Genomic DNA, 26,194 nt, shown 5'->3' on the forward strand with positions numbered 1-26,194 from the left:
TATTCTGCCCACCGTGGTCGGCGTGACTCCTCAGGTGACTCTCGGCACACGCTTCGCGCCTCATCTCATGACTCACGTGACTCTCGTGAATCCCGTGACACTCGTGATTCGCAGGATTCATACGATTCCATGAGCTCAGTGCACGAGTACGTGCCCCGCCGCCTCCGACGGTGGATGGAAAACTACGTTAACGATCATGAGTCGGATGCCGATTACTACAGCTCTGCCGGCGATGACTACGACGGCGCGAGGCGCGACGGCGGGGGACGGGCATCGGTAGAGCGGCGCCGGCCGGACTCTGACGAGCGCGGCGACCGTGACGACGACGGGTCAGACGTGGCGAGTCTCGTGGCCTGGTCGGAGGACGGCGACTCGGATGCCTCCGTGGAGGGCACCGGCGCCTACTACGGCGGCTACGGGCGGTGCTATGTGTGCGGGTTCCGCGGCCATTGGGCGCCCGGCTGTCCGTTCCGCTGAGACGGCCCGGGCGCAGTGAGCCGCAGTGTGTGTGCGCAAAACTCGAACCGATGTGACGGCGGTGTACTCAGACGTGTTAGCGTTGTCTGGCGAACGTGGTAGGGCTGTACAAATTGGCTGTTATATGAGTGTATGCGCGAGCGCTCTGTGAATTAGTCTGTATTATTAGTCTGTATTATGTTATCGCGCATCAAGATTGTAATAAATTACCGCGTTTTTAGAGCCTGTGTGTATGCAATGAGCTATATGATCTAGCCCATTCAGTCTCATCTGTTGTGTGCTATTGGCATTATCGAGACTCTAAGAATAGTTTGGGCCGTTAACGTGGACGTGGTAAACTCTGTCCCCTGGGTCCTTCGATTTACATTGGTGTCAAGATGCAAAGCCTCACTTGTATCCACTTGTATCGCAGGATTTCAGAAGTGCACTCTGCTCATACGGCCTTGCTCTGCTCCAGTAGTTCCAGCTCTGGCGTCATTGGGTTTGGCTGACTGAATCTGCAATTTGCTACGGGAAATCTTTTCATTAATAAATAATATATATGGACCTAGGCATAGTGAGACTGTAATATGTAATATAAAATTTATTGAAGGAGACACCACACGAAACCCAGTCTAGGCTCCATGAAGCCTAGCCGTCGTTGGCGTACGGCTCCACTTTTTTTCATCGCGTGAAATCTACCGGCCATGCAAAATAAATTGTCACCCCCAATGAGGACCGGGTACAGCACACCCAGAGAAATGGACGATTATTCTATCAGCTAACGGCTGTCGTACATTCGCCAGACGGTCGTGTTTAGTCCGTTGAGCTGTTCAAAAACCAGCCGTCCATCGTCTTTCTTCAACCAGACCGTCCACGATCGTAAACCGGGAAGGCAGCAAACTGCAGACCACGGGTGGAACTTTGTGCGGAGCTGGGAGGGCCCGGGCGCAGCAAATCCGCCGCTGCCCTAGCGGTGACCTTGACCTCCGCGGTCGTTGCGGCTCCAAAGCCAAGCCGCCGTCGAATTTGGAGAGCTCGGGCCCTTCCAACTCGGCGCAAAGTTCCACATATGCTGCAGACCCCAAAAGAAGGGCCCTGATGATTCTGACAACCCCCCATCCTTCCATTACCTCAACGGCGACCCCCCCCCCCCAAATCGTCTTCTCAAAAATCGTCCACACACCCACAGTGAGATATTTGGCATTGCATGCACGGTCCCCGGCTGCCTAACATATCTACCCTATTTTTGAAGAACCTAGTAAGTGTCAAGGTGACGAAACGGAGAAAAACGAGGAAACGTTATTAACGTGTGCTAGCCTAAGCAAATGCGCATAACATGCGTCAACCTGAATAGTGTTTCTATATGTATTTTATGTGCGCAATTCAGAAATGCTATCAAATTTTTCAAATGCTTACCAATAATGTAAATGTGGACTTGCTAGATTAGCTGTGGCATTGGACGAAGAGGAAAAAACCTAGCATGGTTACTTACTACGTTTTTCTGTGCCAGATGTGCTTTATCTATGAAATAGGTTTCAACAAAACTGAAACAGTTGTCATTTCAAGAATGTCCCTATGAAGAAATTCTTTGTAGTTTTGTACTCATCTCACCTTGCTGAACCATTTCCTGCTCTTAGTTTTGTATTTAAATAAAAAATGAAGATTTTTCCTAAAAAAAGGCTGAAAAGTGGGTGGGGCTCCCGCCCCCCCCCCCCTGTTCCTACGCCTATGGACCAGACGGCTCATAAAGAAGTGATTTTCCGGAGTGCTATTCACGGGCGCCTGCCGTAGCTGCAGCTCGGTGTTTACCCGTGGCCATAGATCCCGCGGTTGACCGCCGAGCCGCAGGCCCGCAGCTACTGCAGGTCCCCGTCAACAGGGCCACGGTCATTTTTTTTTTTAGAAGTTACACCTGTATATCTGCAGTGTACTGTAGGTCTACAAAATAAGTCCCCGCCGTATGCGGGTCACCAGTGGGCAGTTACCGCCTGAGCGCTACTCAGGCGCCACCCGCCCGCATACGGAGGAGACTTATTTTGTAGACCTACTGTACGCCATCTCATCATCATGGTGGCTGACTACAGTGCCTCGGCATGCATCAGTATCTCTCGCTATACTTCAACACAACCCAAATCAAAATGGTTTATCCCACTAACGCACTTCACACACCCTGATATCGTGCTCTTTAGACGCATTCGGTATCGCAAACGCAAACGTAGATTACACTGGGTCCCTCAAAAACTCCTCTGGAACGTCAGGAAGAGGTGCAGGGATACTGGGTGTTCTATATACTCTGGATCCGGCACCCCTGCCACTCGTACTACCGGGGCCCGGCGGCTCGGCACACGCAGCAGATGTCGGCCCGCTCACGGACACCGAGAAAGTTTGTCAGTGTGGCTCTCCACAGTTCAAAAATCGGGGTTCACACTGATAAGTTGCAATAGGGACTCCGGGGCGGTGAAGCGAAGTTTAGATTTTCTAGAGCACATCAAGTTGCTACATGCATCAGCCTTGATGTGCCATCAAGCTCGCTCATGTAGCCAGCAGTAACTGACAGACCCAACCAGAGGAGTGGGCTTCCTAAAGCGCGGAAGTCGCGGATGGGCGAAAACCTAGTATGCGACACTTTATCACAATGCATATCAGCGCAAAATGGGATGTTCAGGTCTCTTTGGTCGAGGTAAAACCTAGCATGCAGCAACTTGTCACATGCTGTGTTTTTCTTTGCCAAACAGAAGACGCCACTGGACTTGCTATATTCTACCCCTTTAATATCTCAGTTTTGGAGAAAGTTATGAAAAAACCGATACCAGAAACGAATCCGTCGTTCCCGAAAACCCCCGTTAGCATCTCTAACTCATTTTTGTTTACATTGGTGCTTGGTGCTTACTATGTTTTTCCTTGACACGGTAGATATGTCGGGCAGCCACTGTACCCAAAAGAAAACACCAATACTTTTTTAACCTGGCATTGATTTACAAAATAATACCTAACTTTTCTATTTGCACTTGGAAGGTATTGCCATGGAGGAAGGGTATTGCCAATAACGTGTGTAATTTGCTCAGCATCCACAGAGTATTTGTACCAGTGACGTCATTTAGGTTTCTAGTGAACAAAGAGATATGAAATAATTCCAGCAAAGTTATCCGCTTCCTTATTCTTTTGCCTTGATTCTTTTCACTTCAGTCGCGAGCTGGCGGTCGTGGAGTGTGGTGGCGTCGGATTGTGCGAAATAATTGCTCTGGATTTCAACTGAGTCTTTTCTTATACAAGCGTTACACCAACGTGAGTACAAAAATGACATTATCGTTGAGGGATTGTCTTTAACAGTGTAAATGACAGCGTAGTATCGAGCGTCGCATTTGCCTCACTGCCGTTGGGCCTTCAGGCTCGTGGTTCAGATTTGCATGAATTGTATATTTTGTTATTGACATTTTTAGCAGCACCTCTTTTCTTAAAAAAATTGCTCCAGTTTTATCATCACTGTTATGATTGCATGGCATGGTTATCCGCATAATTTATGAATGACGTGTTCTGGGAATACTGGGATCAACTTGAACTTGTCGTAGCTCGGTCCTGTAGCTCAGTTGGTAAAGCATTGGACTCTCAGTAGTCAGAGCCAAAGTTAACTCATTTGGTACTTGATGCTGGAAACTGGTGGCTGGTTTCCAGCAGGGTCTGTGGTTGTTGAAGCAGCTGCTGTGCCGCCAGTTGAAGTCTGAGGATCAGTTGAGTGGGACAGGCCAGGCCCATGTCACTCCACTTTTGATGACATCATAAGGGGGTCTCAGGACAATTAATGGCGCGGTGCGCCACAATCGCTCCCAAGCTACTGGCCAACAACTGCCATTTTTGAAAATATTATTTTGAAATAAAGTTCCAAGTAATGAAAATATTGTAATAAAGTTGTAACTTAAATCTATAGCATATCTAAAAACTTACTTAAAAAATGATTTATCCATAGTAAAAATATAAGCTCGATGCGTTTTTACGTTGCTTTCCTGCTGCTGCAGAGGGTTTTTAAATCGTCTATATCTTCAAAACCGGCCATTTCTTAGCATATTGCTGCTCTTTTTTGTCGCTGGAAAATTAGTTGGGCTTTCCATTGACATCAACGGCTGAGCGGTATGTGTAGAGTGCCATCAATAATCTTCAAATGAAGTTAGTCATTTTTACGTTGCAAAGGAATGGAGTACCCCTTGCGAGCATCAGGGGTGACGTCACTCAGGATCTGTCTCTGATTGGTCGGCGGGGGAGTGACTGTACCTTCTATAGATGGCCTTGGGACAGGCTGTGTATTTAGGGCCTTGGGACAGGCCATGTCTGGCTTTGATGGGCAATGAGCATGCTAAATTTTGGCTTCTTAATTCTTCAATATTTGCTGGAATGGCATAATCAGATCAGCTGGAAGGGGCTGTGCTCTACTTGTAAATCAGTAAGCCATACTTTGGTAGTATAGACTCCAGCTCTATCAATTTACCTATTGAAATATTTGGGCTGAATTTATATCAAAAGCTTCCAGACCAAAATAAGATGAAATATTCAATTTGAAAACTATTGAACATTTTATCTTTTTTTAATCTGGAAGCTTTTTTATATGAAAAACTAAATAAAACATTGTTTCCCATCTGATCTTACAGCACTACCATATGGTAGAAGCCCTGTTACTTGAACCCTGTTTACATAGCATTTAGACATTTCCCTAGCTGGCCTAGAGATATAAAAAAACTGGCCAGTGACCTTTTGCAACTACACAAGTGACTGTATTCAATGCTACGAGGAGCACTTTTTCGGAATTCAGGCATGATACATCAATAAATTGCAATAAATAGGTTATTTTCGGCTCGAAAAAGGGTACTATTTCATGCGTACAAAGACTACTTGCAAGCACCATATCTGCTGCCATATCTCCCTGCATCCCTTCGTAAACACTTTGTTGGTGTCTGTTTCACATTTCTATTTCATAACTTGCTGGAAAGCTAAAATGATAGTCTGGACTGCTGTCAATCCTCAGAAAGCAGATACTGATGACATTGAGAGGTTCTCAAATCTTGTTTGGGTGGGCTCAATCAGTCACTTCAAATTTTTCTCAGTGTCAGGCCAATTTTACCATCAGAAAACTTGCCCTTCCCTCTCCCCCAGGACTATTTTTTGCTTAGTCATCAATCTTTGCCAGCCATGCACAGAAAAACTGCTGAGCTGATGTGTAAAAAACAGCCAACCTTACTGATGTCTTCCCATCAGTGTGCTGCAAGTGTGGCTCAGTGCACATTATGGATGAAGGAAGGTTGACCTGACCTGAACCCAGGCCAGAAAATGCTCTAGGTCAGCAGGGTCAAATTGAGCAGCTGACCATCAGGGATTAAATTCATATCAGCCCACATCAACCAGGATGCAAATCTAAACCAGCTAACACCTTCTAAGTAGGTATTAAGTCTTAGGATGTTCATTACAAAATTAGATGTGTACACTTGTGATGAGAAAATGACATTAAAAGGCCAACTATTCCCTGGGTGGCCCTATTGTGTTATGTCCTGTACGTCATCTTCCTAGACTGTGCTGTGCCAGCATAGTGGCTCAGCATGGTACACATCAGGTTATTGGCCGCTTTACACTGAATCTGCACCATACCTCAGTAAGTCTGTTTTGCACCACACATGTGCTGAGTGCCCCACATCCGCAAGATATTGGCAGAATTGTGATGCTTTTTTGTCTGATTCAACCTTGGTGTTGTGTTGCACTATGGCACTGGGCAGAAGGCACCTGTGTTGAAAAAGTGATGGTCATTGGTAGTGGCCAGTCAGTCCTCTAGGTAGGTACTAACAATTTTTAACCCCTTAAAAAGTGTAAACTTTTTAGTGTAAACTTGTAAGTTTAAACTTCTGTGGCTCAGTTTGGGCCCTTTTTGGTTCAGGCTTGTGCAGATATTTTCTCATGGCTGGTGTCTCATCAACTCTATTGCCTGTCCTTGCCTGTCCTTTGGGGTTAAAGGGACACTCCCACCTTAACATTAGTTTTGAGTTGAGATAGCCAAATTGGTGGCCATGGCCTGCAAATACCGGTTTGGGCACTCACAACATCGACAAATGCTTTAATTCGGAGATATGGAATTTCAAACTTGCAGTTTTCGGATTCTAAGGGGCTAGTGCATTGGTATGCCCCCTTAGAATTTGTGACGTCAGCGGAGATCTAACGATTTTTAAATCTTTTACTAAAACGTTTGGTAGCACGCGGTGGTATATGCTGCTTTGCGCGCAACAAATGCCGCATTTTCAAATAAAGTCGCTAGGAACAGCGGAGATACCAAAAAGTAAACAAAAGTAAAAGTCTAATATCTTGAAAACCGGTGAATATTTTTCGATGAAATTTGGTAGATATTCGTTTTCGCTCTTTCTGAAATCTGAACCGAGCGACATCACTTTCGTGCCAATTCATTAACTTTTTTGAAGGTGGGAGGGTCCCTTTAATAATGTTTTGTCTTAGGCTGTTCTCTACATACATTGTTCCCTGCATTGTTTATGACTTATGTGGTTAGTGCCGTGCTGAGTCTGCTCTCGTCCCCGCCATGTACTGAGGTGTCTGTGCGATGTGCGCCGGCAGGGTCCGCAAGGGGCCGCCGCCGCCGCCATGGCGGACGTGGACCCGGAGACGCTGCTCGAGTGGCTCAGCATGGGCCAGGGCGAGGAGCGCGACCTGCAGCTGATCGCGCTCGAGCAGCTCTGCATGCTGCTGCTCATGTCCGACAATGTGGACCGCTGCTTCGAGAGGTGAGTGGCGTCCGGCCGGACATTGTCTTGTGGTTGTCCAGCGTGGGAGATAAAAAATAGAGGACAATGGACATCTTCAGCACCAAATAACTTCAGCATATTATAAATAAATTCAAAATACTCAAGCAGATGGGCAGCACAGAATGAGGAGTAGTTGCAGTTTTATTTTCTTCAAATTGCGTGAGGCACTGCGTGAGGTTCTTTTCTCGGAGCTGGAGTCACGATTGGATTGCTTTCGCCTCGCTCGCTCGGCACCTGTCCTTTGGACGAAGCTAGGCGGTAGAGACGGATCGGAGGCGAATGCTTTTTGTGGACGCTCGTGAGAGGCCGTTGGTTGCGTGCCGGAGCCGTTATTGCTCATCCCGCGCCGCGCCGGTTCTTTCACGCCGCGCGGGCCGTGTTTCTCCGGCCGTCGTTCTGCCCTCTGGGCACGTCTCTGTCGTGGGGCGGCTGGCGGACGGCCAGCTCGGCGACGGCAGAAGGGCAGACACTGTCACCCTCCGCCCGGGGCGGTCGCCGGACCGAGCGACTCGCGTAGGGCCGCGGAGAGACCTGTTGCTGAGCGGGGAGAGCTCTGTTGTGGAGAGTGTATCTCTGGGCGGGGATAAGGTGTAGGTTTTATTTTGGATGCGTGGGTCGAACCGGTTTATTGTCTGAGGCAAGAGCTATTTCTGAGGGAGATTTGGCATATATTTTTAGCGGAACTCTCATTCGCCGCTAAGCCCTTCTCTTGCACTTGCTTTGACCTTTGCTCCTTTCATCTCGTCTGATTGTTCTCTTCTGTGCTCGAGTGGTGTCGAGCCTACAGCTTATGGCTGCCAGCCCTCCGCAGTAAAACCCCAATAACAATGAGTGATGCGGGACGGCTACAAAACGGTCGCAGATGGCGCGAATCTAGGTCACCACTAGTGGTGCCAATTTCATGAAATTTCAATTCCAATTCCGATCCAATTCCAAGAAATTGCCAAGTAAATTTCCAATTTTGTCCAAAGCGGGGGCTATTCCAATTTTTAACGATTTTTGCATTTTTTGCGTAAATTTTAAAAGTGTTTAAAAGCGTTTTAAAGGCCTCCGTTTTAAAATTTTAAATTTTAAAGGCCTTGTGTTCCGATTAATTTCCAAAAAATGTTAAGAATTCCGTCCAAATTCCAAATTGGAATTGGACAAAAATTGGAATTCCAAGAAAAGAAATTCCGATTGGCACCAATAGTCACCACCCTGTGATACGGGACACATGTCCCATGCTCCACCATGGCGAAATTATTGCTCAATCACATTTTCCCATGGTGTGATACGGTGCCTCAGAGCGGTACTTAGTATCTCTTAAGAAAACAGGGTACTTTGGTAGTGTTGATGCCGGCAGACCTGCCAATTGCTGTTGTTTAGTTATCCTTCTGATAATTTTGATTCGTGCTCGTTAAACTAATGACGTCATTTTTCGTCGTTGGCCCGCCGGCCAAAGACCGGCTTGTCCTGTCCGTCGACTCCTCTGTCAGCTCCGTGCGCCACTGCTGACGTCACTGGCAAACTGTGACGTCACCCGACGGCCATCACGTGCCAAGGCCGACTGGCTTCCTTCCTGGCCCGCGGGAGGGGGGGGGGGGGCGGGCTCACGAGGCACCTGGAATTGACCACAATCGATACATACGCTGTCTGCGTGGCCGGTGTGTCATGTCGACCATGGTCATTGGTCGTTTGGAGAGGGGACACCGCGCCTGTGGGCTGTTCGGCACCAATTTATGATAATGGATGTGGTGTGACATAGAATGCTACTCGGAGTATTGACAGTAGAGTCTCCATAAACAGTGGCGATGGCTATTGCCGGCGATACTTTGGAACTAATGTGTTGCCACTTATGTGATGGCATATCCACGTGTAACTGCGAAGCGCTGGAGTACCTATGAGTAGAACAACTCCGCACTCCTTTATGGGCAGGATGGGCTAAGAACAGAGTTGAGCCGCTCTCATATCCTGTTATAGGTCAGCGCTATCTTTATGAATACCATACCGAGCAGGACGACATTTAGGGTGCGTTCGGAGAGCGCGGAATATTCCCCGTCATCGTGAAAATTCCCCGTGTTGCGTTCGGAGAGGGACATTCCATACCGCCAATTTCAAGGATCGCCGCTACTGCGCCAAGTTGAGTTCGTAGGATTTTGTTTGGGTTATTTGGGTTATTTGGTTATTTGGAACGCTACATCTATGGCAAGATGTAATAAGAATGAAGCTCCTGAAGAAAGAACAACTAAGAAAAATCACAATTATTTTCAAAAAGTCCCATCTGTACTGTGCCCCCCCCCCCACCCCAAACACACCCAACACAACACTTCAAATTATCGTTTTCATTGCTTCAGAGGACAATCACACAACTGAGTAAGCATTATCAATTGTTGGATTTGCAATAAAACTGATCAGGGTGGAAACAAACGCAAGAAATATCCATTTATATTCAATAATATACTCACTCGAGCATACCGATGGGCGCCGCCATCTTGACGGGAACGACGCGTGAGATGCTTTTTAGATTCCGCGCTTTCCGCGTCCGTTCCGCGGAACTTTCCCCGGGAATCGCTCTCCGAACGGCCCATTGGGCGGAAATTTCATGCCGGCGTGGAATATTCCCCGGGAATCTGCCTCTCCGAACGCACCCTTAGCTCTGATTCGCCGGTCCTTCCGTGCATTGCGCAATGCAGCTTGTTACCACTCGTGTTGCAAGTGTTGGGAAGGTTAAACCGCTGCAGCTGCCTGGATGGCTGCACGATGTGCACGGACTGGGGGCGCCTCCATTGAGAGAGACTGGGAAGAACTCAGCCGTCGCCTCTGCTGACTGGCGTGGGATGGTCGTTTGGTCCTCGCTGCGCCTGAATGGCTAAGCATTTTTTTCGTTGCATTTTCTTCGGTGGACGCCTGGAGTCTCGGAAGTACCCTGATTTTTATCTGTCATTCGTGGCTGGCTTGCTGCCTGCAGGAACTTTTTTATTATATGTGCCCGACCATTTATCCGTTTCTTCCGTGTGGGCACGGGCCATATCCAGGGTGACACCGACTTCTCATTTCAAATGCTTTTTTCGCAAGCCCTCACACCTTATCGTCAGAATGAGGAAGTTGTGCTACATTTTCCCGTCATTTACCCCAGTAGGTTCGACCATTCTACTACACCAGTGCGCCTCTATCACTTCCTGCCCACGGTGGGATGCGCTCCGACCACGGACTCTCCCCGGCGGGTCGATCGGCGCTACATCTCCCGCCGAGGTCGCTCCGCCCGCCCGTCGCCGGCCCGCTCTGCCTCGCCATGACCTTGGCCGAGCCGGGCTGCCCCCCCCCCTCCCTGGCCGTGCGACCGGCGCGGAGCGACGCCCGGGGACCCCCCCCCACTTCCGGTCAGCTGACCGACAACGCCGACGGAACGGCCAAGGTCACATGCGTGACCTCGTCACCAGTCTGGTGACATCGGGAACGCCGCTGATGAGGACGGGCTCGTGCGTGTCTGTCGTGATTCGGTGGCAGAGCTGTGGCGCCTCTCGTTCGTCAGCCGCCTAGTGTGCGGCAGTGCCTGTCCGATGGCGGGCCACTTATGGCTGATTGCAGTCTGTCGGTCTGCCCTCTTCCCTGCTCGTCTTCGCTGGACCGCTGTTCTGTCAGCTCGCATACGCTCGTCCACGCGGGCCGCACAGACAGAGGTCGGCCACCACCAGTGGCGTGCCTCGAGCGGCGTGTGCGCCGGTGCGTGCGGCGCACATCACAATCAGGCGCAGCTGCGTGACGACCATAGGCGTCGCCAGAGATTTTCGGTTGGGGGGGCAAAATCAACTTTTGTGTTAAAACTTGCTTTTCCCCAGTCTTTACTACTCGTTTTACATATCATTCGACGCGCAATGGTGCGAGGAATCCGATGGTGACAAAGGTTTTCTTCTAGCTATGACATGTTATTTTTTTTACAGAAAAATTCGAAATTTTGAAATTTCATGACAAAAACGACTGGTAGAATTATAGTATACTCGTATAGTGGCTGCGATTGCCGACGCACTGCAGAGGGCCCCTGTGTAGACGCTCGACGCTGATGATCATTACCCAGAAAAAGGTGAAAAACGCTCCATTTAATCGGATCACCCTGCTAAAACCTCCATTCACGCATGCATGCACAGGTTTTACGTGAAATGTATAGGACTTATCCCAGCCACCGATCGTAGCTAAGTTGGGCATTCGGTGGAGAGTGAATGTCGGAAGTGTGAATCGGAAGTAATTCATCTTTGCTCAAGTGAGAGGAAGTGTTTTGTTCACTCGAGTGTGAACAAAAGTTTCTCGTTTTTCGTGTGAAGGGAAGCGCTGCAAACGCGAACAAAAACTGTTAAACGGAACCAAAAGTTACGCACGGCATAGCGGCAAGGGATCCCTTAGAGATAGGTTTAGGACTTCCAGGCCATTTCAGGCCACTCAGGGTCAGTCTCGGAAGCATGCTTAGGATCCCGGAGATCGGCGTGCGTCACCTCAAATATTTACGTGTACGTGGTGCTTTAGGGCTTTCCGAGCCCAAGGTGGGGCCCTCAGAAGCCAGTGTGGGCGGCGGGCGCTAAGAGACTAGGCCCAGGGTGAGCCTGGAGCCCTCGGATAACAGTGTGAACCCTCGGGGTCTGTGTCGAATCCCTAGGGACCTTACGTAGGGACATAATAAACATGTGTTGCGGACCTCAGAGGGACACATGAGCTGTGACCCCTCAGATGCCGGCTTGGGGTTAGCAAAGTCTGTCGCCTCAAAAGTTTGGCTGAACTATCAGAGGCCAGCTAAGGTTCTCAGAAATGTTCGGAAGCTCAAAGATCCCTGTATGGGCCCTCAGAGAACATGGACACCAGTGGGACTTTCAGAGGCCCGTTTGGGCCCTAGTCTGAAAGCTTCTTTAGGGCTCAGTGGAGCTCCTTAGGAGCCTTTGTTTAAAGCAAGCTCATGAGCCCTGCGACACTTGTACGGTAATTGAGCCTGTCGCAGACATTTGACGAGAGTTGAGAAAGGCCTCGAAGATTTCGTTTCACGCTTTGAACGAAAATTGTGTCAGCACTCCAAAACTTATGAAAATCAGCTGTAAAATGTAATAAAGAACGAACTAACTAGGAACATCGAATGAATCACAGCATTGACATTTCCGAGTCTGGACTCAGAGTCTTGAATATTTTGGCGACTGCGAGTCAGACTCTGGTATAAACTGCACGCTCCAACCAAGTCTGACCTCACAGACATTCTCAGAAAGGTACCCCCATTTTTTCCCGACTCCAAAATCTCATCGGATCTGTATCGATCTCAGGGGGTGCCCGGTCCGAGGTTGGGGGGGCAAGCTGCCCCGCTTGCCCCCCCGTGGCGACGCTAATGGTGACGACAGTCACCGCCGGCAATGGATGGATGTATGGGGATGTGTGGAGCAGCCAGAGCGGCAAACATCAGCCCGGGGCGCCGTGGTTCAGTCGCCAGACGGCGGCGTTTCGCAGCTCCACGCCGCTGCGGTGGTTTAAAACGGCTGCCAGCCTCGTCTGAGCCACACGGCTCGGGGCCGGGCGCCGTCAAGACCTCGCCGACCGCTTTCCTGTGCAAATGGCGCGGCCTTCCCGGGTGGGAGCGCGCCTGGCGCCGGCGGAGACAGGGCTGCGGGACCGGTGACGGCCTCCGTGACGGGGCCAGCTGCCGTCACGCCGCCGCTGTCGCAACGGGCGCCGCGCGCCGCTTTCGCCACCACACGGCGCCGTCAGCCGCGGCCGGCTGATCGTCGTTCGTCGCCTGTTACGGGTCGGAGAGACCTGTGTTGGATTCATGTCTGATGACGCTTTGGTGTGCTTGGGTGTCGGCAGAGATCTGCTTTGGAAGACCGATTATGCGGTGGAGGATGCTTTACCTGAAACGTGGCGGTTTTTCGCTCAATGTCTCAGAATGTCGCAGCGTAGCTCCTAGTCCTCACATTGTCGCCAGGAATTGCTGGGTCTGACAAAACTCTGTCAACGGGGGTATATACCGTGATGAGCGTCAGTGTCCCCATTGGTGTTCTCTCATTCGTTTAGCTCTGATTTGTCAATATTGTCTCCGGTTTAGCAAGAGATTGCAATAAGTGCCCCCTGTCAGCCAATACTGTTCTCACTTTGTATCATCGTCGTCAAGTAGCGTATGGAGGCAGAGCACATGCCCTTTGCATCTTGTACACTTGGCATCTATCTCTGGTACTCTCATCTCTGGCCTTCCTCTGTGTCACTGAAAGGATAAGGTAGAATAACTACCTAAAAGAACATTACAAATTAACATTTGGAGTCCTTTGGCGATTCAACGCTCTTCATTGGATATGTATGGAATAGGGGGAAAGTAACCGTTGCGATCTGGATTCCAGGGAATCCAAGTTCACCCAGAATAGGAACTTCTGTCGCATTACAATGCCACTGTACGACTTAGTTAGATACTTGCTTGGCTTTGAGTCCTACAACATTTCTTGCTCCTAGTTTTTGCTCATTTGCCTTGCAATATGTCTAATAACGCGGTTCATTTTCCGGGTAAAAACTCGTAATCAAGCCATCCACCTAGTTTACCCGTTCCATAGGGCACGTTCCGCCTGCTCCGTTTCAGTCCCAGTCACGCTGCATTGCAGCTCCCCTTCCTGATCTTTTATAACTATCAAGCTGTCGAAGATCTTTAGTGTTACCATGCTGTGATCAACATCCTTGTCCTATCAGTCCTTCGATAGTACCGACGCCTTTTGACAGTCAGCAGGGGTGAATACCACCCCCGCATTGTCTGTGTTCCATGATCCATGTCTTCAGCCACAATTCCGTTTCGTCAATCAGCAAATTATTCTGTCTCGTGACAAGCCCGTGCCTTACCTTCAATATTTACCTTGGTTAGCTTCCCCGCACAAGATAGGGAACATTCGCCTTCGCATCAACAGAAACTCGCATCTGCACCTTGCGGTCCACTTTCAGTTGCTTTGCTTTCTCAAGTTGTATCACTGATATCGAAGTTTGTGTGATCCGTGTGACCAAAGTCGTTAGGGCAATACGACCTCGAAATGCGTGAATAAATTCCTAAATTGTATTGGGATATTTGTTTTTGTGTTAGTCCCGATGCACGGGAACGGGGATGCGCCAAGCGCTCTCCGTTCGTGATGAATGTAACAGATTGTGACGAGTTTCAACTATTGTGCGGATTGGGCTGCCCTTTCGCACTGAATGGGTCACATCAGTCGCGCTAATGTGTCACCCGTGTTTGGCGTGGTTCGGACGTGTCCCTGTCCCCACACGGCCGCGAATGTGACACACGTGTGCTGGGACCTCGCTCTACACAGCTGTCAGCCATTGGGGACAGGCCCGCATCTGTTTGTAATCAGCCGTACAAAACGGCCGGCAAACACACGAGTAAACTCAGCGTGTCAATACAGGATGATGGTGCAATGTACGCATGCAATTCATTGCTTGCGGAACTGGTCCCGGACCTGAAATGGTCTAAAAAGACCCATTGAAAGGGGATTAGTGGCGATCCAAGTTACGGGGCCTTTTAAAGTTATTGACAGTAGTCTGTATCCACCAGTGGAATTAAGGATAAATTCACTTTTGGCAATGACCTTCCGTCCCCGTAACGGTGACGCTGCTTAGTTCATATTCGTATCTTTGCTCATATCGCGGCCAACTTTGACACATTGTATACGGGAAAGGCGATAACTTCACCCGTCGTCAAAACTCTGGCAGTTACGTCTATAAATGTCATCCTATCGACTAATCATGCCATTGTTTGGCTCGAAATACTGACACCCTGTAAGTGTCCCATTGTTCCCAGCACGGTTAGTGCTGTCTCCGCCGGTCAGCATTCCCATAGCTGTCCTCTCAGCGGACGAATCTGGCGGGTTCGCTGTGTCAGCTTTTCTCTGTTTTTGGTGGAACTGCCTACTCTGTGTCATAAAATCCACCGCGAGACCCGTTGGCGTCAAACCGCTGACGTTGTAGCAGCGAGTCTCTCGCTGTGTGAGCAACCGCGACAGGGTCTCTCTTATAGGTCGAACAGCTCAGATGGGGTGTTCGAGCTGCCCCAGCTCTGGTCTGCGGAACTTCCAGGACCGTGGCGCGCAGGCGGGCACGGTCCCTCGCCCGATCGACTGGCCTTGGCGGCTGGCTCCGGCGTGCGCCCGGGGCCGCCGACCGAACCGGACCGAACGACTCGGCGTGCCTGGCCCATGTGTTCACAGAGGTGTGGGAGGCCGCTCCCCCACCTCTGGGCGGCCGCTCCCCGCCCCTAGGCGGCCGCTCCCCATCCTTAGGCTGCCGCTCCCCGCCTTTGGGCGGCGAGGCGCGGCGGTGTGGGGTGTGGGGGTGGGCGGTACCTTCCGCTCGGCGAATTGTCCCTTCCGCCGCCACTGGCTATTTAGAGGTCTGGGAAAGAGGTCGGTCCGAGTCACGACACTCCATCCCACAAGCCGGTAGTGAGACTAAGCTTATTATATTCTCGTTAGTTTGAAGTGTTCGCAGGTACAGCTCTTATGCAAATGTGGCGGGACAGGGCTGGGTTTGCGTATGAGGTAGGGACATAAGGGTACGTTGGGTGCCCTTTGATTACTAAGAAGCCTATACAGGGTGTCCCATAAGTTCGTTCTCACATTATATTTGCATGTAAAACAGAGTACATTGCGTTTTGAAATATTTATGACCCGTCAATGTGCTCCTTAGTTCATGGGCAAGTACATGAATACATGCTGCGGCATGCCACCCGCCATGTTTGGCAGCGTAGCAGGCTTGAAGTTAACCCAGGCTGACATGGCATTCGCCGTGAGCTCCTGGAGGCTGGAACAGCGTTTCGCTTCGACGAGCCACGATTTCAGTATCCCCAACGTATTTTCATGAAATTTGGGTCCAATGAGTTGTCTGACATCTTATCTTGCGACAGGCGCCTGTCACACTCTCCTGGCACCGCTTTTGAGCTTTCCTTGACCTGTTCACCGATGCAGTGTCTCGCTTGAAGACGGGCCTACGACCTCCCGGATGCCATTTTCTCCTCCAAAAATGTGTTCATATTTGCGGTTTGAGTTAAGCTAGAACGCTGAGATTTCTTCCAGATCTTCTTGGGGAAGCATTCTGCGTCCCAAATCTGTTTCTGGAGTACCAACCGCATCCTGGTCAGCGTCTGGACGCCTATAACCCCACAATACCGTGACCCTGGCCTTTTGCATTGGAACAAAGCGGGACGAAACGGAGGCCTTTTCTTTCGCCTTTATGGGGCCGTTTTAGGGTTTGGACGAGTGTTTCATCTCGAACATGGACTAGGTAGTCCAGATGACTACATTGATGTTATCGGCCCTCAAATTTTTTAGCCTCAGGCATAACGAAGCACATGCTTGGCCATTTTAAGACATTTTCGACTGTTTTGAGTCCTCCGGTAAGTCTTAAGCTTAAGTCACCTTGAGATATGTACCGCGAAAAGTATTCTTAGACAGCTGATAATCCATCCTGAAAAGTCAGCTTATCAACTTTCAAACGTTTTGACCTTTTTAATGGCCACTTTGACGCCAGACAGTTTTGGCCACATGGCTCACTCCTGAGGGCTGACTGAAAAGAGGATAAATTTGCAGTGATTGACCCCCAACAAATAATCGGCGTCACTTGCTGACTGTGCGTACAGTTAGCGACAGATATTGGCTTCAGACTGGTTGGCTTCAATCACCCTCAGTCGTCACGAATGGTCACGTGCTGACTAAATACCTAGACGTACCCGTATCGGAGACCTCTATGTTGCGGCGTTAGCTGCCTCTGCAGGAAGTGGACTTTCTAGCAAAAACTATTTTGTCTAGAGAAATTAGTTACTGTGGAGCATATTGTTACCAGCCATGGCAAACACATAAGCTCAGTTACGAACCAAGTTCAGCGCACCCTTAAGCAAGAGAGTCTCTAAAAGTAAAATTTAGGTGAGAACGAACTTATGGGACACCCTGTAAGTAAGCACTAGGCATGGGTACTACGGGGAAACTTTTTGATATCTCTTCCATATGGATCCGCCATGATTTCGAATCTTCCCTTGTTGGCATCTGTTGAATGATAGTGTTCTCGCGTTGTGTTCTTGTTTCTTAATAGCTTAATTAAACTTAACTTATATTCACAAACTGTTTTCACATTTTTTCTTGTTTTGTATTTTTTTCCTCTTTCTAGACATCAAAAACACTCTATTTCAGCACAAATTTCTTTAGTTCCTCGCGCATGGAGGCACATGCTATTTCTGCTGTTTTACTTTCGAGAGTAACACCAGAGTATTATCCGGGATCCTCCGGAACATCACCCCCCACTCTGAATGAACCTCCGGTCATTCAGAATCACTTCAGACCACATCAGCTGCATCCCTGGATCATGACAGTCACCCACCGATGGCGTCTACAGTCATCCTCTTCAGACATCCAGCTCCAGTCGAACAGTCTTCGTGACTGGCCTCTTATATACACCCTTTGCCGTCTTAACTTCTACAACACGGACGAGCCCATCTGGTCCTGGGAACGTCTTCGTGACCCTGGCTAGCGGCCACAGTCCTCTGGGTGCATTCGGATCCACCAACAGCACCAGTTCACCTTCACGCAGGTTTTCAGATTGCTCAGTCCATTTTTGCCTGCCTTGTAGAGTTGGGAGGTACTCGCGAATCCAGCGTCGCCAGAACTCCGAGCTCAGTTGCAGCAGGCGGCGCCAGCGTCTTCTTGTCGTTTCTGCATCTCCATCATCATCAGGCATGAAGTCGAGCCTGGTTTGGCCCAACATGAGCGACGCCGGAGAGATGGGCGGCTGGTCATTCGGATCAGAAGGACACTCGTCAAAGGTCTCGAGTTAAGCAGAGCTTCAGCGCGGCAGAACGCTGTCTGTAGCTCTTCATCGCTGAGATGAGCCGATTCCAGCGTCTTCCGAAGCGCACGTTTTGCGCTCTTCACCATTGCTTCACAGCCTCCGTTGAAGTGAGGAGCGCCTGGAGACGTGAAGTTCCACTTGACACGCAAGTGCGCGGTCCTCGTTGTGATGTCGCCCTGGGTCCAGGCTGCTCGCCAGCTTCTGTAGTTCACGGCTCACTCCGATGAAGTTCTTCCCATTGTCTGAGGTCATTTCAGCAGGTACACCTCTGCGAGCTACAAATCGCATGAAAGCTCTGAGAAAGCTGTCTGTGTCAAGGCCAAAGGCGACCTCGAGATGCACCGCTCTGGTCTGCTGACACAGAAAGAGGCACAAGTAGCGCTTGGTTCTTGACTTGCATCGGCCCTGCTTGGTTTCAAACGGCCCAGCAAAATCCACTGCACATCTCAAGAAAGCCCGATAGGGCCCCTTTACTTCACTGGTGCGTTTTGGAGCCATGAGCTGGCTTCTGGGTAGTCGGCGCCTCTTCACACATTCTGGGCATGACCAAATGCATTTTTTCACTTGCTCTCTGGCGCCGATTATCCACACCCTCTGACGAAGCTCAGAGACGGTGTGTTCGATTCCCAGCTCGTGATCACCATCTTCATGAACGTATCGCACGAACAACTTCGTCACGTCATGATGTTTCGGTAGCAGCACCGGATGTTTGGCGTCGAAGGACAGTCCACTCTGCTGTAGACGGCCGCCAACTCTCACTAATCCGTTGCTATCCAGCGCTGGACACAAGCGACGGATCTTGCTGTCTTTGCACACGTGCCTTGAGTGCACTACGTCATTGTCTTCCTCTTGTGCTTGCAGATGACGTCGCTCGTCCTCGAAGCACTCCTGAGCTTTCAGGAACCAGAAATACTCGGCTTGAGTCAGTTCTTCACTCGAGAGAGAACCACAGGAGCTATCCGAGTTCTCAGATTCAGCCTCGGTTCTTCTTTGTTTCAGCCTTTTCACGAAGCGGAGCACCCATGCTGTCACTCTGATGAGCTTCATCCACTTCGAGTAGCGTGCTGGCTGTAGCCGGAAGTCTGTGTCCATCTCCTTTGCCCGCGCTGAGTGAGTAGTTACTTTTTCTTTGCGGAACTCACTGGGGTCGCATGCCTGTTAGAGATGTCTCTCTGTTTTGGCCAGTTCTCAGGTGACTCCAGAAGGAATGGAGGTCCTTCCCACCAGAGGCTGATGTGCTTCAGGTCTTCCAGCTTGACACCTCTACTGGGGAGATCTGCTGGATTTTCCGTTCCAGGAATGTGTCTCCACTGATCAGGACTCGTGAACTCCCGGATCTCTGAGACGCGGTGGGCGACAAACGGTTGGAAGCGCTTGACATCATTTTTTATCCAGCAGATAACGTTGAGCGAGTCCGACCAGAACACCACGTCCGTCAGCTGAATCTCAAACGCAGCGCAGACCTTCTTCACGAGCCGCAGGCCAAGTAGCGCAGCCATAAGCTCGAGTCGAGGTATGGTGACCTTTCTTGACCTTGGTGTGACCCTAGCTCGAGCCAGAGCTATTCTTGACACGATCCCTTCTTCACAGTCAGTGACGACGTAAATCACAGCGGCGTACGCCTGCTCCGATGCGTCTGAGAATACATGCAGTTGTTGTGCGTTTTCACTGGAAAATGAATGAACGCACCTTGGGCAGTGTCCCAAAATTTGTAGATGTGGGTGGGAAACGACATCCAAATGCAAATCATTTTCCACTCTCACCTCCAGTTTTCAAGCCCAATTTTCCACTCCCAATTCCACCGAGAAGGAGCAATTGCGGAATGGTTGTTTTACATCTGTCACAATTGTAGATAGATTAATGTTTTTGATCATTTTCCCACTCTTTTGGGCCTTACCTGACCGACAATTTTTCACTCTCATCCTTTTTTTGTCAGCAATTTTCCCCTCTGACACCCAAGCAAAAATATGATTTTGGTACACTGACCTTGGGACAGTCAATGAGCTCACCTCCTGAATATCTTCAAGCCAGGTCAGCCATTCAGCTTCCATGTCGGGCGGCAGTGGATCGTCCCAATCCAGACCGCGAGCCCAAGTCTCTTGAAAGATGATCTTGGCGGTGATGGTGAGCGGGCAGATCAGACACAGCGGGTCGAAAACCGCAGCTATTTTCTTGAGACAGAGTCTTTTTGTTGGCCGGTTTTCAGGCGCGGCGTCTGAGGAAGTGGTAGCGCAGATTCCAAGAGTATCTTCATCAGCATTCCACAGAAGACCCAGCGTCTTGCTTGTCTGATTTGGGCCATCTTCGATCTTGAATTCCGGCTCCTTAGCGCGCTCCTTTTCCGGGATACTTGCTGTTACATCCGAGCTGCTGCTTCGCCATTTCCGTATGTGCATGCCTGCCTGCTTCATCACATCAGTGAGCTGCTCTCTTGCTTCTTTGGCTTCCTCTTCAGTTTTGAAGGAGCAGAGCGCATCATCCATGTAGAATGATCTTTCCACGGCTTGAGCGGCGAGAAGGAACTCGGCAGCGTGTATCTGAGCATTTTCCTTCATGACATACTGAGCAGCGAAAGGTGCAGCCGCATTTCCAAATATCCATCGCTGGGCTTCGTATATATCTGGCGCCCTCTCTGCTTCACCGTCGCGCCATAGGACGCGGTGATACTTCTTGTCTGCGGTCGCCAGCTTCACTTGGAGAAACATCTCCTCGACATCACCCGTCAGAGCGATGGGATGACGCCGGAATCCCAGTAGAATCTCGATCAGATCGCTGCAGATTGAAGGACCTGGGTACAGCTCGTCGTTCAAGCTCCTTCCCTGGTACTTTGCCGCAGCGTCGAAGACCAGTCTGATCTTTGTTGTTGCCCTGTCTTGTCTTATCACTGGAAAGTGAGGCAAGAACCACCCTTCACAGGTGGCGGCTGTCCAGTTTTCATCACCGGCGGCTATCTTCAGAAAGTAGCCTTTCTTCACGTAATCTTCGAAGATCTCACCGTACTTTTTCTCCATGGCTTCATCTTTATGTTTCTTCATATTTTCCTCCGTTTTTCTCAGCCTGTTGAGCGCATATCCGAAATTTCCGGACAGATTGGGTTCACCATTTCGCCAGGGGACATTCACTTCATATCGCCCTCCTTCATGCTTCATCTTCTCAACTTTCTTCATCGCTTCTTTGTCTTCAACTGACAGAATCTTTTCTTTCTGCTCCCTTACACCGATCACTTCTAGCTCTGTCATCTCTCGCATGGCCTTAATCTCTTCCTGATTTTCCACTTTCAGCTTGCTTCGGATATGGGTTCTCAGGGTCTTGATGCTTTCCATTTCGGCTCCAGTGACCGGCCCGAAGGCGGTCCAGCCCAGTGGGGTTTTCACCGCCACTGGATCACCGGGAGGCCCCTGGATGGTTTCCTCAGGTAGAAACAGGGACATGGTGTCGCCCGTCAGGCCGATAAGCATATCAATGCCGCCTTTCCTGGATACGGTCGGGAACGGGATCTTCTTCATATGATCCCAGCGATCTTTCATCAGGTTCCAGTCGATTTTTGTTGATGCGCTGGACAGATCTTTGATGACAAATGCGCTGAGCTTGGCCTTGTAGCCTTCATCCACTGAGCTGAGTTGAATCTGAGTTTTCTTCATCCTCACTTGTGAGCTTCCGTTCACCGTCTCTAGGTCCACATCTTCATCTTCTCCCTGCAGCTGTAGCTCATTCGCAGCGGCCTCCGTCAGGTAGCTGGCATCAGAACACGGGTCCAGAAGTGCACTCACAATGACTGATCTCCCATTCGCAGAGAGCTTCACTGGCACCGTCTGAAACGCCACTCGATCGGGGTTCGATTGAGCGTCTCCAGATGACTTCTTTGTGCGAAACGACTGCTTGGAACTTCTCTGTGTCTGGGTGGATGGGACGTATTCTGCACCAGCTACTTCAGCTTCGTGAGGTACCGACCGGCCTCCCATGGCTCCCTCACGGCCAGTAGTCGCGGGCTTGGCTGTAGCGTGCAGCAGTGTGTGGTGCGTGCCTTCACATGAATTCACCGAGCAGCCATTGAACTGCCGGCAGTTACGCCCCAGATGATGGCCAGACAGGCAGCGGAAACATATCCTGTTAGTTTTGCAGTAGTGGTAGCGACTGCTGACAGTCCACCGGGTGAAGTGCGGGCAGTTATCCAGACTGTGCGGCTCGTTGCAGTACAGACACGTTGCTCTTCGTTCAGGCTGTCCGACAGTTTCCGTGCTGAAAACTCTTCTCGGCTTCTTCGGTACGGTCTCCGCCTTGCCTCTGCCTTCAGGTCTCTGCTGACCGGCCAAGCTTATCTCCTGCGCCTCCCGCTCACATACAGCTTCATCTGCCAGCCAGTCAGCGAACAGAATCAAACTGTCCGTCCTGTTCCCGTCCTGTTGCCACCGCTTGTAGGTTTTCAAATATGATGCCGGCAGCTTCTCCTTGACCAAAATGTAGTATGCTGACATTTCGGTCAGATCTGCCACACATCCACTGTCTTCCAAATTGGTCACTAGGTTCTGGACGCAGTCAGCAAGATCATCCAAGTCTTTGCAGTTTCCGGCTCGTACCGGCTTCATCGCTCGGATCTCTTCAAGTTGACGTCTGATCCGTCTTCCCGTTCCGCCGTATTTGCGCTCCAGCTCGCTTCGGGCCTTTGTATACCCGGCTGCCGTGGGATTGTATCGGCTGACGAGCTTCAGCGGGTCACCGCCGAGACAGGCTTTGAGCTGTATCATCTTGAATTTTTCCGGGATGTCCTCGTCTCCCACAAATGCGTCGAATGTTATCTTCCAATTTTCATAGTCCTCTCCAGAGAACACCGGCAGTCGAGGACTTCTTAGACCATGGGTGGTCCAGTCCATCTGCGTTCTTCTCACTCCTTTGTTTGCTTGGGTTCCGGACGTGCTCGCATCAGTTGAACTTGGTGCGTTTGCAGGCTGCGGGTTAATCTTCTCGCGAATGGCTTTATTGGTCAACCGAATGGTTTCTCGCGATTCTTTCTCAACCTGCTCCAGTTCCTGCCAAAGTTCTTCCTTTTCGCCTTGATCACTTACTTCTTCACAAAGTGATTCCGTCAGTCCATGCATATGCTCGATCAAATCCTCTAGTGATTCGATGGCATCGGTTGAGTTTCCAGTTGTGATCTCACCGCTCTCTACAAGTGAAGTGAGTCGTCTTTGTGTTCGGTGAAATTCACGCATAGTCTTGCTAATGTCCCTTTTCAGAGGCATCGTTGAATCTGATTTATCTGAACTTTCCGAGTTATCTTGATCGGCAGTCTCTGTATTGTCAGCTCTCCTTTTCTTCTTCCCTGCCATCTTGTCAAAGAGTACAATTAATTAATGCTTAACAGATACTTACATTACTCAAAGCTAATTCAAGACACCAGTTACCTACGTTACTTCACATTTACTCTTTAAATTTGCACAAGGCGTTCAAAGATTTCTTAATCACCGGCGAATCCGGGTCACGGCACCAGATGTTGAATGATAGTGTTCTCGCGTTGTGTTCTTGTTTCTTAATAGCTTAATTAAACTTAACTTATATTCACAAACTGTTTTCACATTTTTTCTTGTTTTGTATTTTTTTCCTCTTTCTAGACATCAAAAACACTCTATTTCAGCACAAATTTCTTTAGTTCCTCGCGCATGGAGGCACATGCTATTTCTGCTGTTTTACTTTCGAGAGTAACACCAGAGTATTATCCGGGATCCTCCGGAACAGCATCCATGGATTGATATTGGTAATGGTGGCTTTCGATGTAACGTCATCCATTATTCGTATCATTTCCATGTTTTCCTAGGGCGATTTTCTTGGTTTCATTGATCCCTTCAGCTCCTAAGCTGCCTTCTTCAATCACCGAAGACCGGGGTAATCCGTTTGGCTCCCAAGTTGTCCTCTTCAATCACCATTGGCCGTCGAGTCGGTAGAACTTTCCTGGCGACCCTTCCGTCCCATGCCATACCCGCACCGCTCGACGCCGTCGCTGCAGAGCGCGACACGGTCCGCCGGTCGTGGTCAAGGTCGTGCTGGCGAGCCGTGCATTCTGGTCCGCTCTCCTCTCGCTCTCCACTCTTTCTGTTCCATCTCCCTCTCTCATCACGAGCGTTGGCTGACCGTTGTCACGTTAGCGTTGTTACCCACTGTGTTCCTGGGTTGCGCCACCTGACTGGACAGCCGTGGTGTCATTGGCGATCAATGGCCACTGGTCAGGCACCGCTGGCCAGTGTACCGACGGCTGGACTGCTGGCGTTTCTCCTCGGTTGGTCCCTGGTCCGCGCTCGCACGGTCTCTGGTCCGTGCTGGTCTCGGTGCCTGGAGCTGGTAGTAGGGAAACAATGGTTGACAGTTGCGGCTCCACGCACGGGATCTGCTCGTTATCTTCGTGGTTGGTGGGTTGTGTGTGCCTGTTCTGCCTGTGTGTGGGGGGGGGGATGGGGGGATTGGGTCATTGTTAGTGATGTCAATTTCAGCAAACATGTGTCCAATGTCCGTCCAATGTCCAATGCTGGCGTCGATTGTCCGTCCAAAAATATCCAAGCCAGCCATTTGTCCAAAGATGTCCGACATTTGTGCAATAGTTTACACTCAACACCGTTATTTAATTTGCTGTTAATGTATCGTTGCCAGCTCTCAAAAGTGTTAATCATATCGAAAGCTGGACTTTTTAATAGCCAATCAATGTTAAACACGATAATTTTATGAAAATGTTGAGGTGTAGCAAGCGATTGTCCAAAGTTGTCCAAAGCCTGTTGTCATTGTCCAATCGAATTCCGAATTGGACATTGGACAAAATCGGAATTCCGAAGATTCAAGTTCCGATTGACACCACTAGTCATTGTTGAACCAGGGCAAAGGGCGCATGGTATCGCGGTTCTTTGGAGAGGCGAGAGTGGCTAAATAAGATGCCTGTTTTATGCTTATGCAACATTTCCATGCAAGAACTACGGTAAAATCGTCACCATCTGCTTTCGCCAGCCGCAGCTGCGACCGTTTTTCTCTGCGGTATCGGTGTGGGAGTGATCGCCTTCTCCGGCCGTCGCGTGGGAAGTGATCGCTCACTCCTCTCGGATCTCCCCAGCGCGGAGTGTCCTTGTAGCGGTGATGCATGGGACGGGCGGCGGGTCCACCCTGCACCGTACCCTCTGGTTATGTTCTGTCGTGCAGTCTGTCGTGCGACAGGCTGAAACACTTGTATGCTGACTGTGCTGAAACACTTGTATGCTGACTGTTCGTGACCGTTCTGTGGTTGGATGCACAGATCATTTCCTCTGGTTGGGTTTGGCGAGCGGAGGATCTATTCGGAAAACATCACCTTGAAAAGCATGTATCCGAGACGCTATTATTAACCGAATGACCGCACGAGAATTAAAGCCTAGTCTCTGCTGTTCGATGGCACTTGCTATCGCGGAAGGTATTCCGTGCCTAGCTATGGTGATGCCGCCTAACCGTGCCGTACTCTGCTCTGCTGTACCGAGGCGTGGATATGAGAGGACATATTGTTCGGCGAACCGCCGTCTCAAGCTGCTGGCGGCACTCGGCCGAGAGTTTAGCGGAGGTGGATGGGTTCTGGGTAGTGATGTTTTCAGAAATCCCGTCCGTGCGACTGACGTGCCGCCAAATGGTATTTATGGATGACGGGCCTGCGACGCCACGCGGTGATGACAGATGAATGTTTTCGACGTGCTGGTAATCATGCCATGCCTAGAACGTCATTGATGTCCAACGGACTTCACGGGAACGCTTGCATAATATGGTCTTTGGCTGTCTTCATTTCAACCACGAGGGTTGAAGATGATGTGCAGACGTGCTGAATTATTTCACCTTCTATGCTGTCCATTAGACTGACTAATAATCCTGTTTTGGTCTGGCGTGGCCTTCTGGTAAATGAGTCCGCAGTTTCGTCGCGCCCGTTATTCATTCTGTCCTCTGCCGGGGGTGTTTTTCGGCTCCGGGCTCTCTGACTCGCCGGCGGCGGCGGGCGTCGCGCGCTGCGTGACCTGCGTGTCGTCGGGCCCGGCTCGTCGCGTCGCTGCCGTCACCGAGCCGGCGCCGGACCGACGCGCCTGCCGCCGGCGCGCGCTGCGTGCGGGGAATCTGAACCGCCCGCGTGGGGCTCGCTGACA

At 50.2% G+C, this 26,194-nt stretch overlaps 1 protein-coding gene across 1 annotated transcript in view; it reads left to right on the forward strand.

Annotated features, from left to right (window-relative positions):
- The first annotated feature begins 3,649 nt into the window (after window positions 1–3,649).
- Window positions 3,650–26,194, forward strand: part of LOC122380790 (E3 ubiquitin-protein ligase HECTD1-like) — an 82,302-nt gene continuing 59,757 nt past the window's right edge. The window contains exons 1-2 of the mRNA XM_043364260.1: window positions 3,650–3,744; window positions 7,060–7,226. Of these exons, the coding sequence (XP_043220195.1) occupies window positions 7,087–7,226 (140 nt within the window). The 5' untranslated portion in view covers window positions 3,650–3,744; window positions 7,060–7,086. The remainder of the gene's footprint in view (window positions 3,745–7,059; window positions 7,227–26,194) is intronic.

Source organism: Amphibalanus amphitrite, unplaced genomic scaffold, assembly GCF_019059575.1.
Source record: "Amphibalanus amphitrite isolate SeventyFive unplaced genomic scaffold, NRLGWU_Aamphi_draft 000106F_arrow, whole genome shotgun sequence".
Lineage (NCBI taxonomy): Eukaryota > Metazoa > Arthropoda > Thecostraca > Balanomorpha > Balanidae > Amphibalanus > Amphibalanus amphitrite.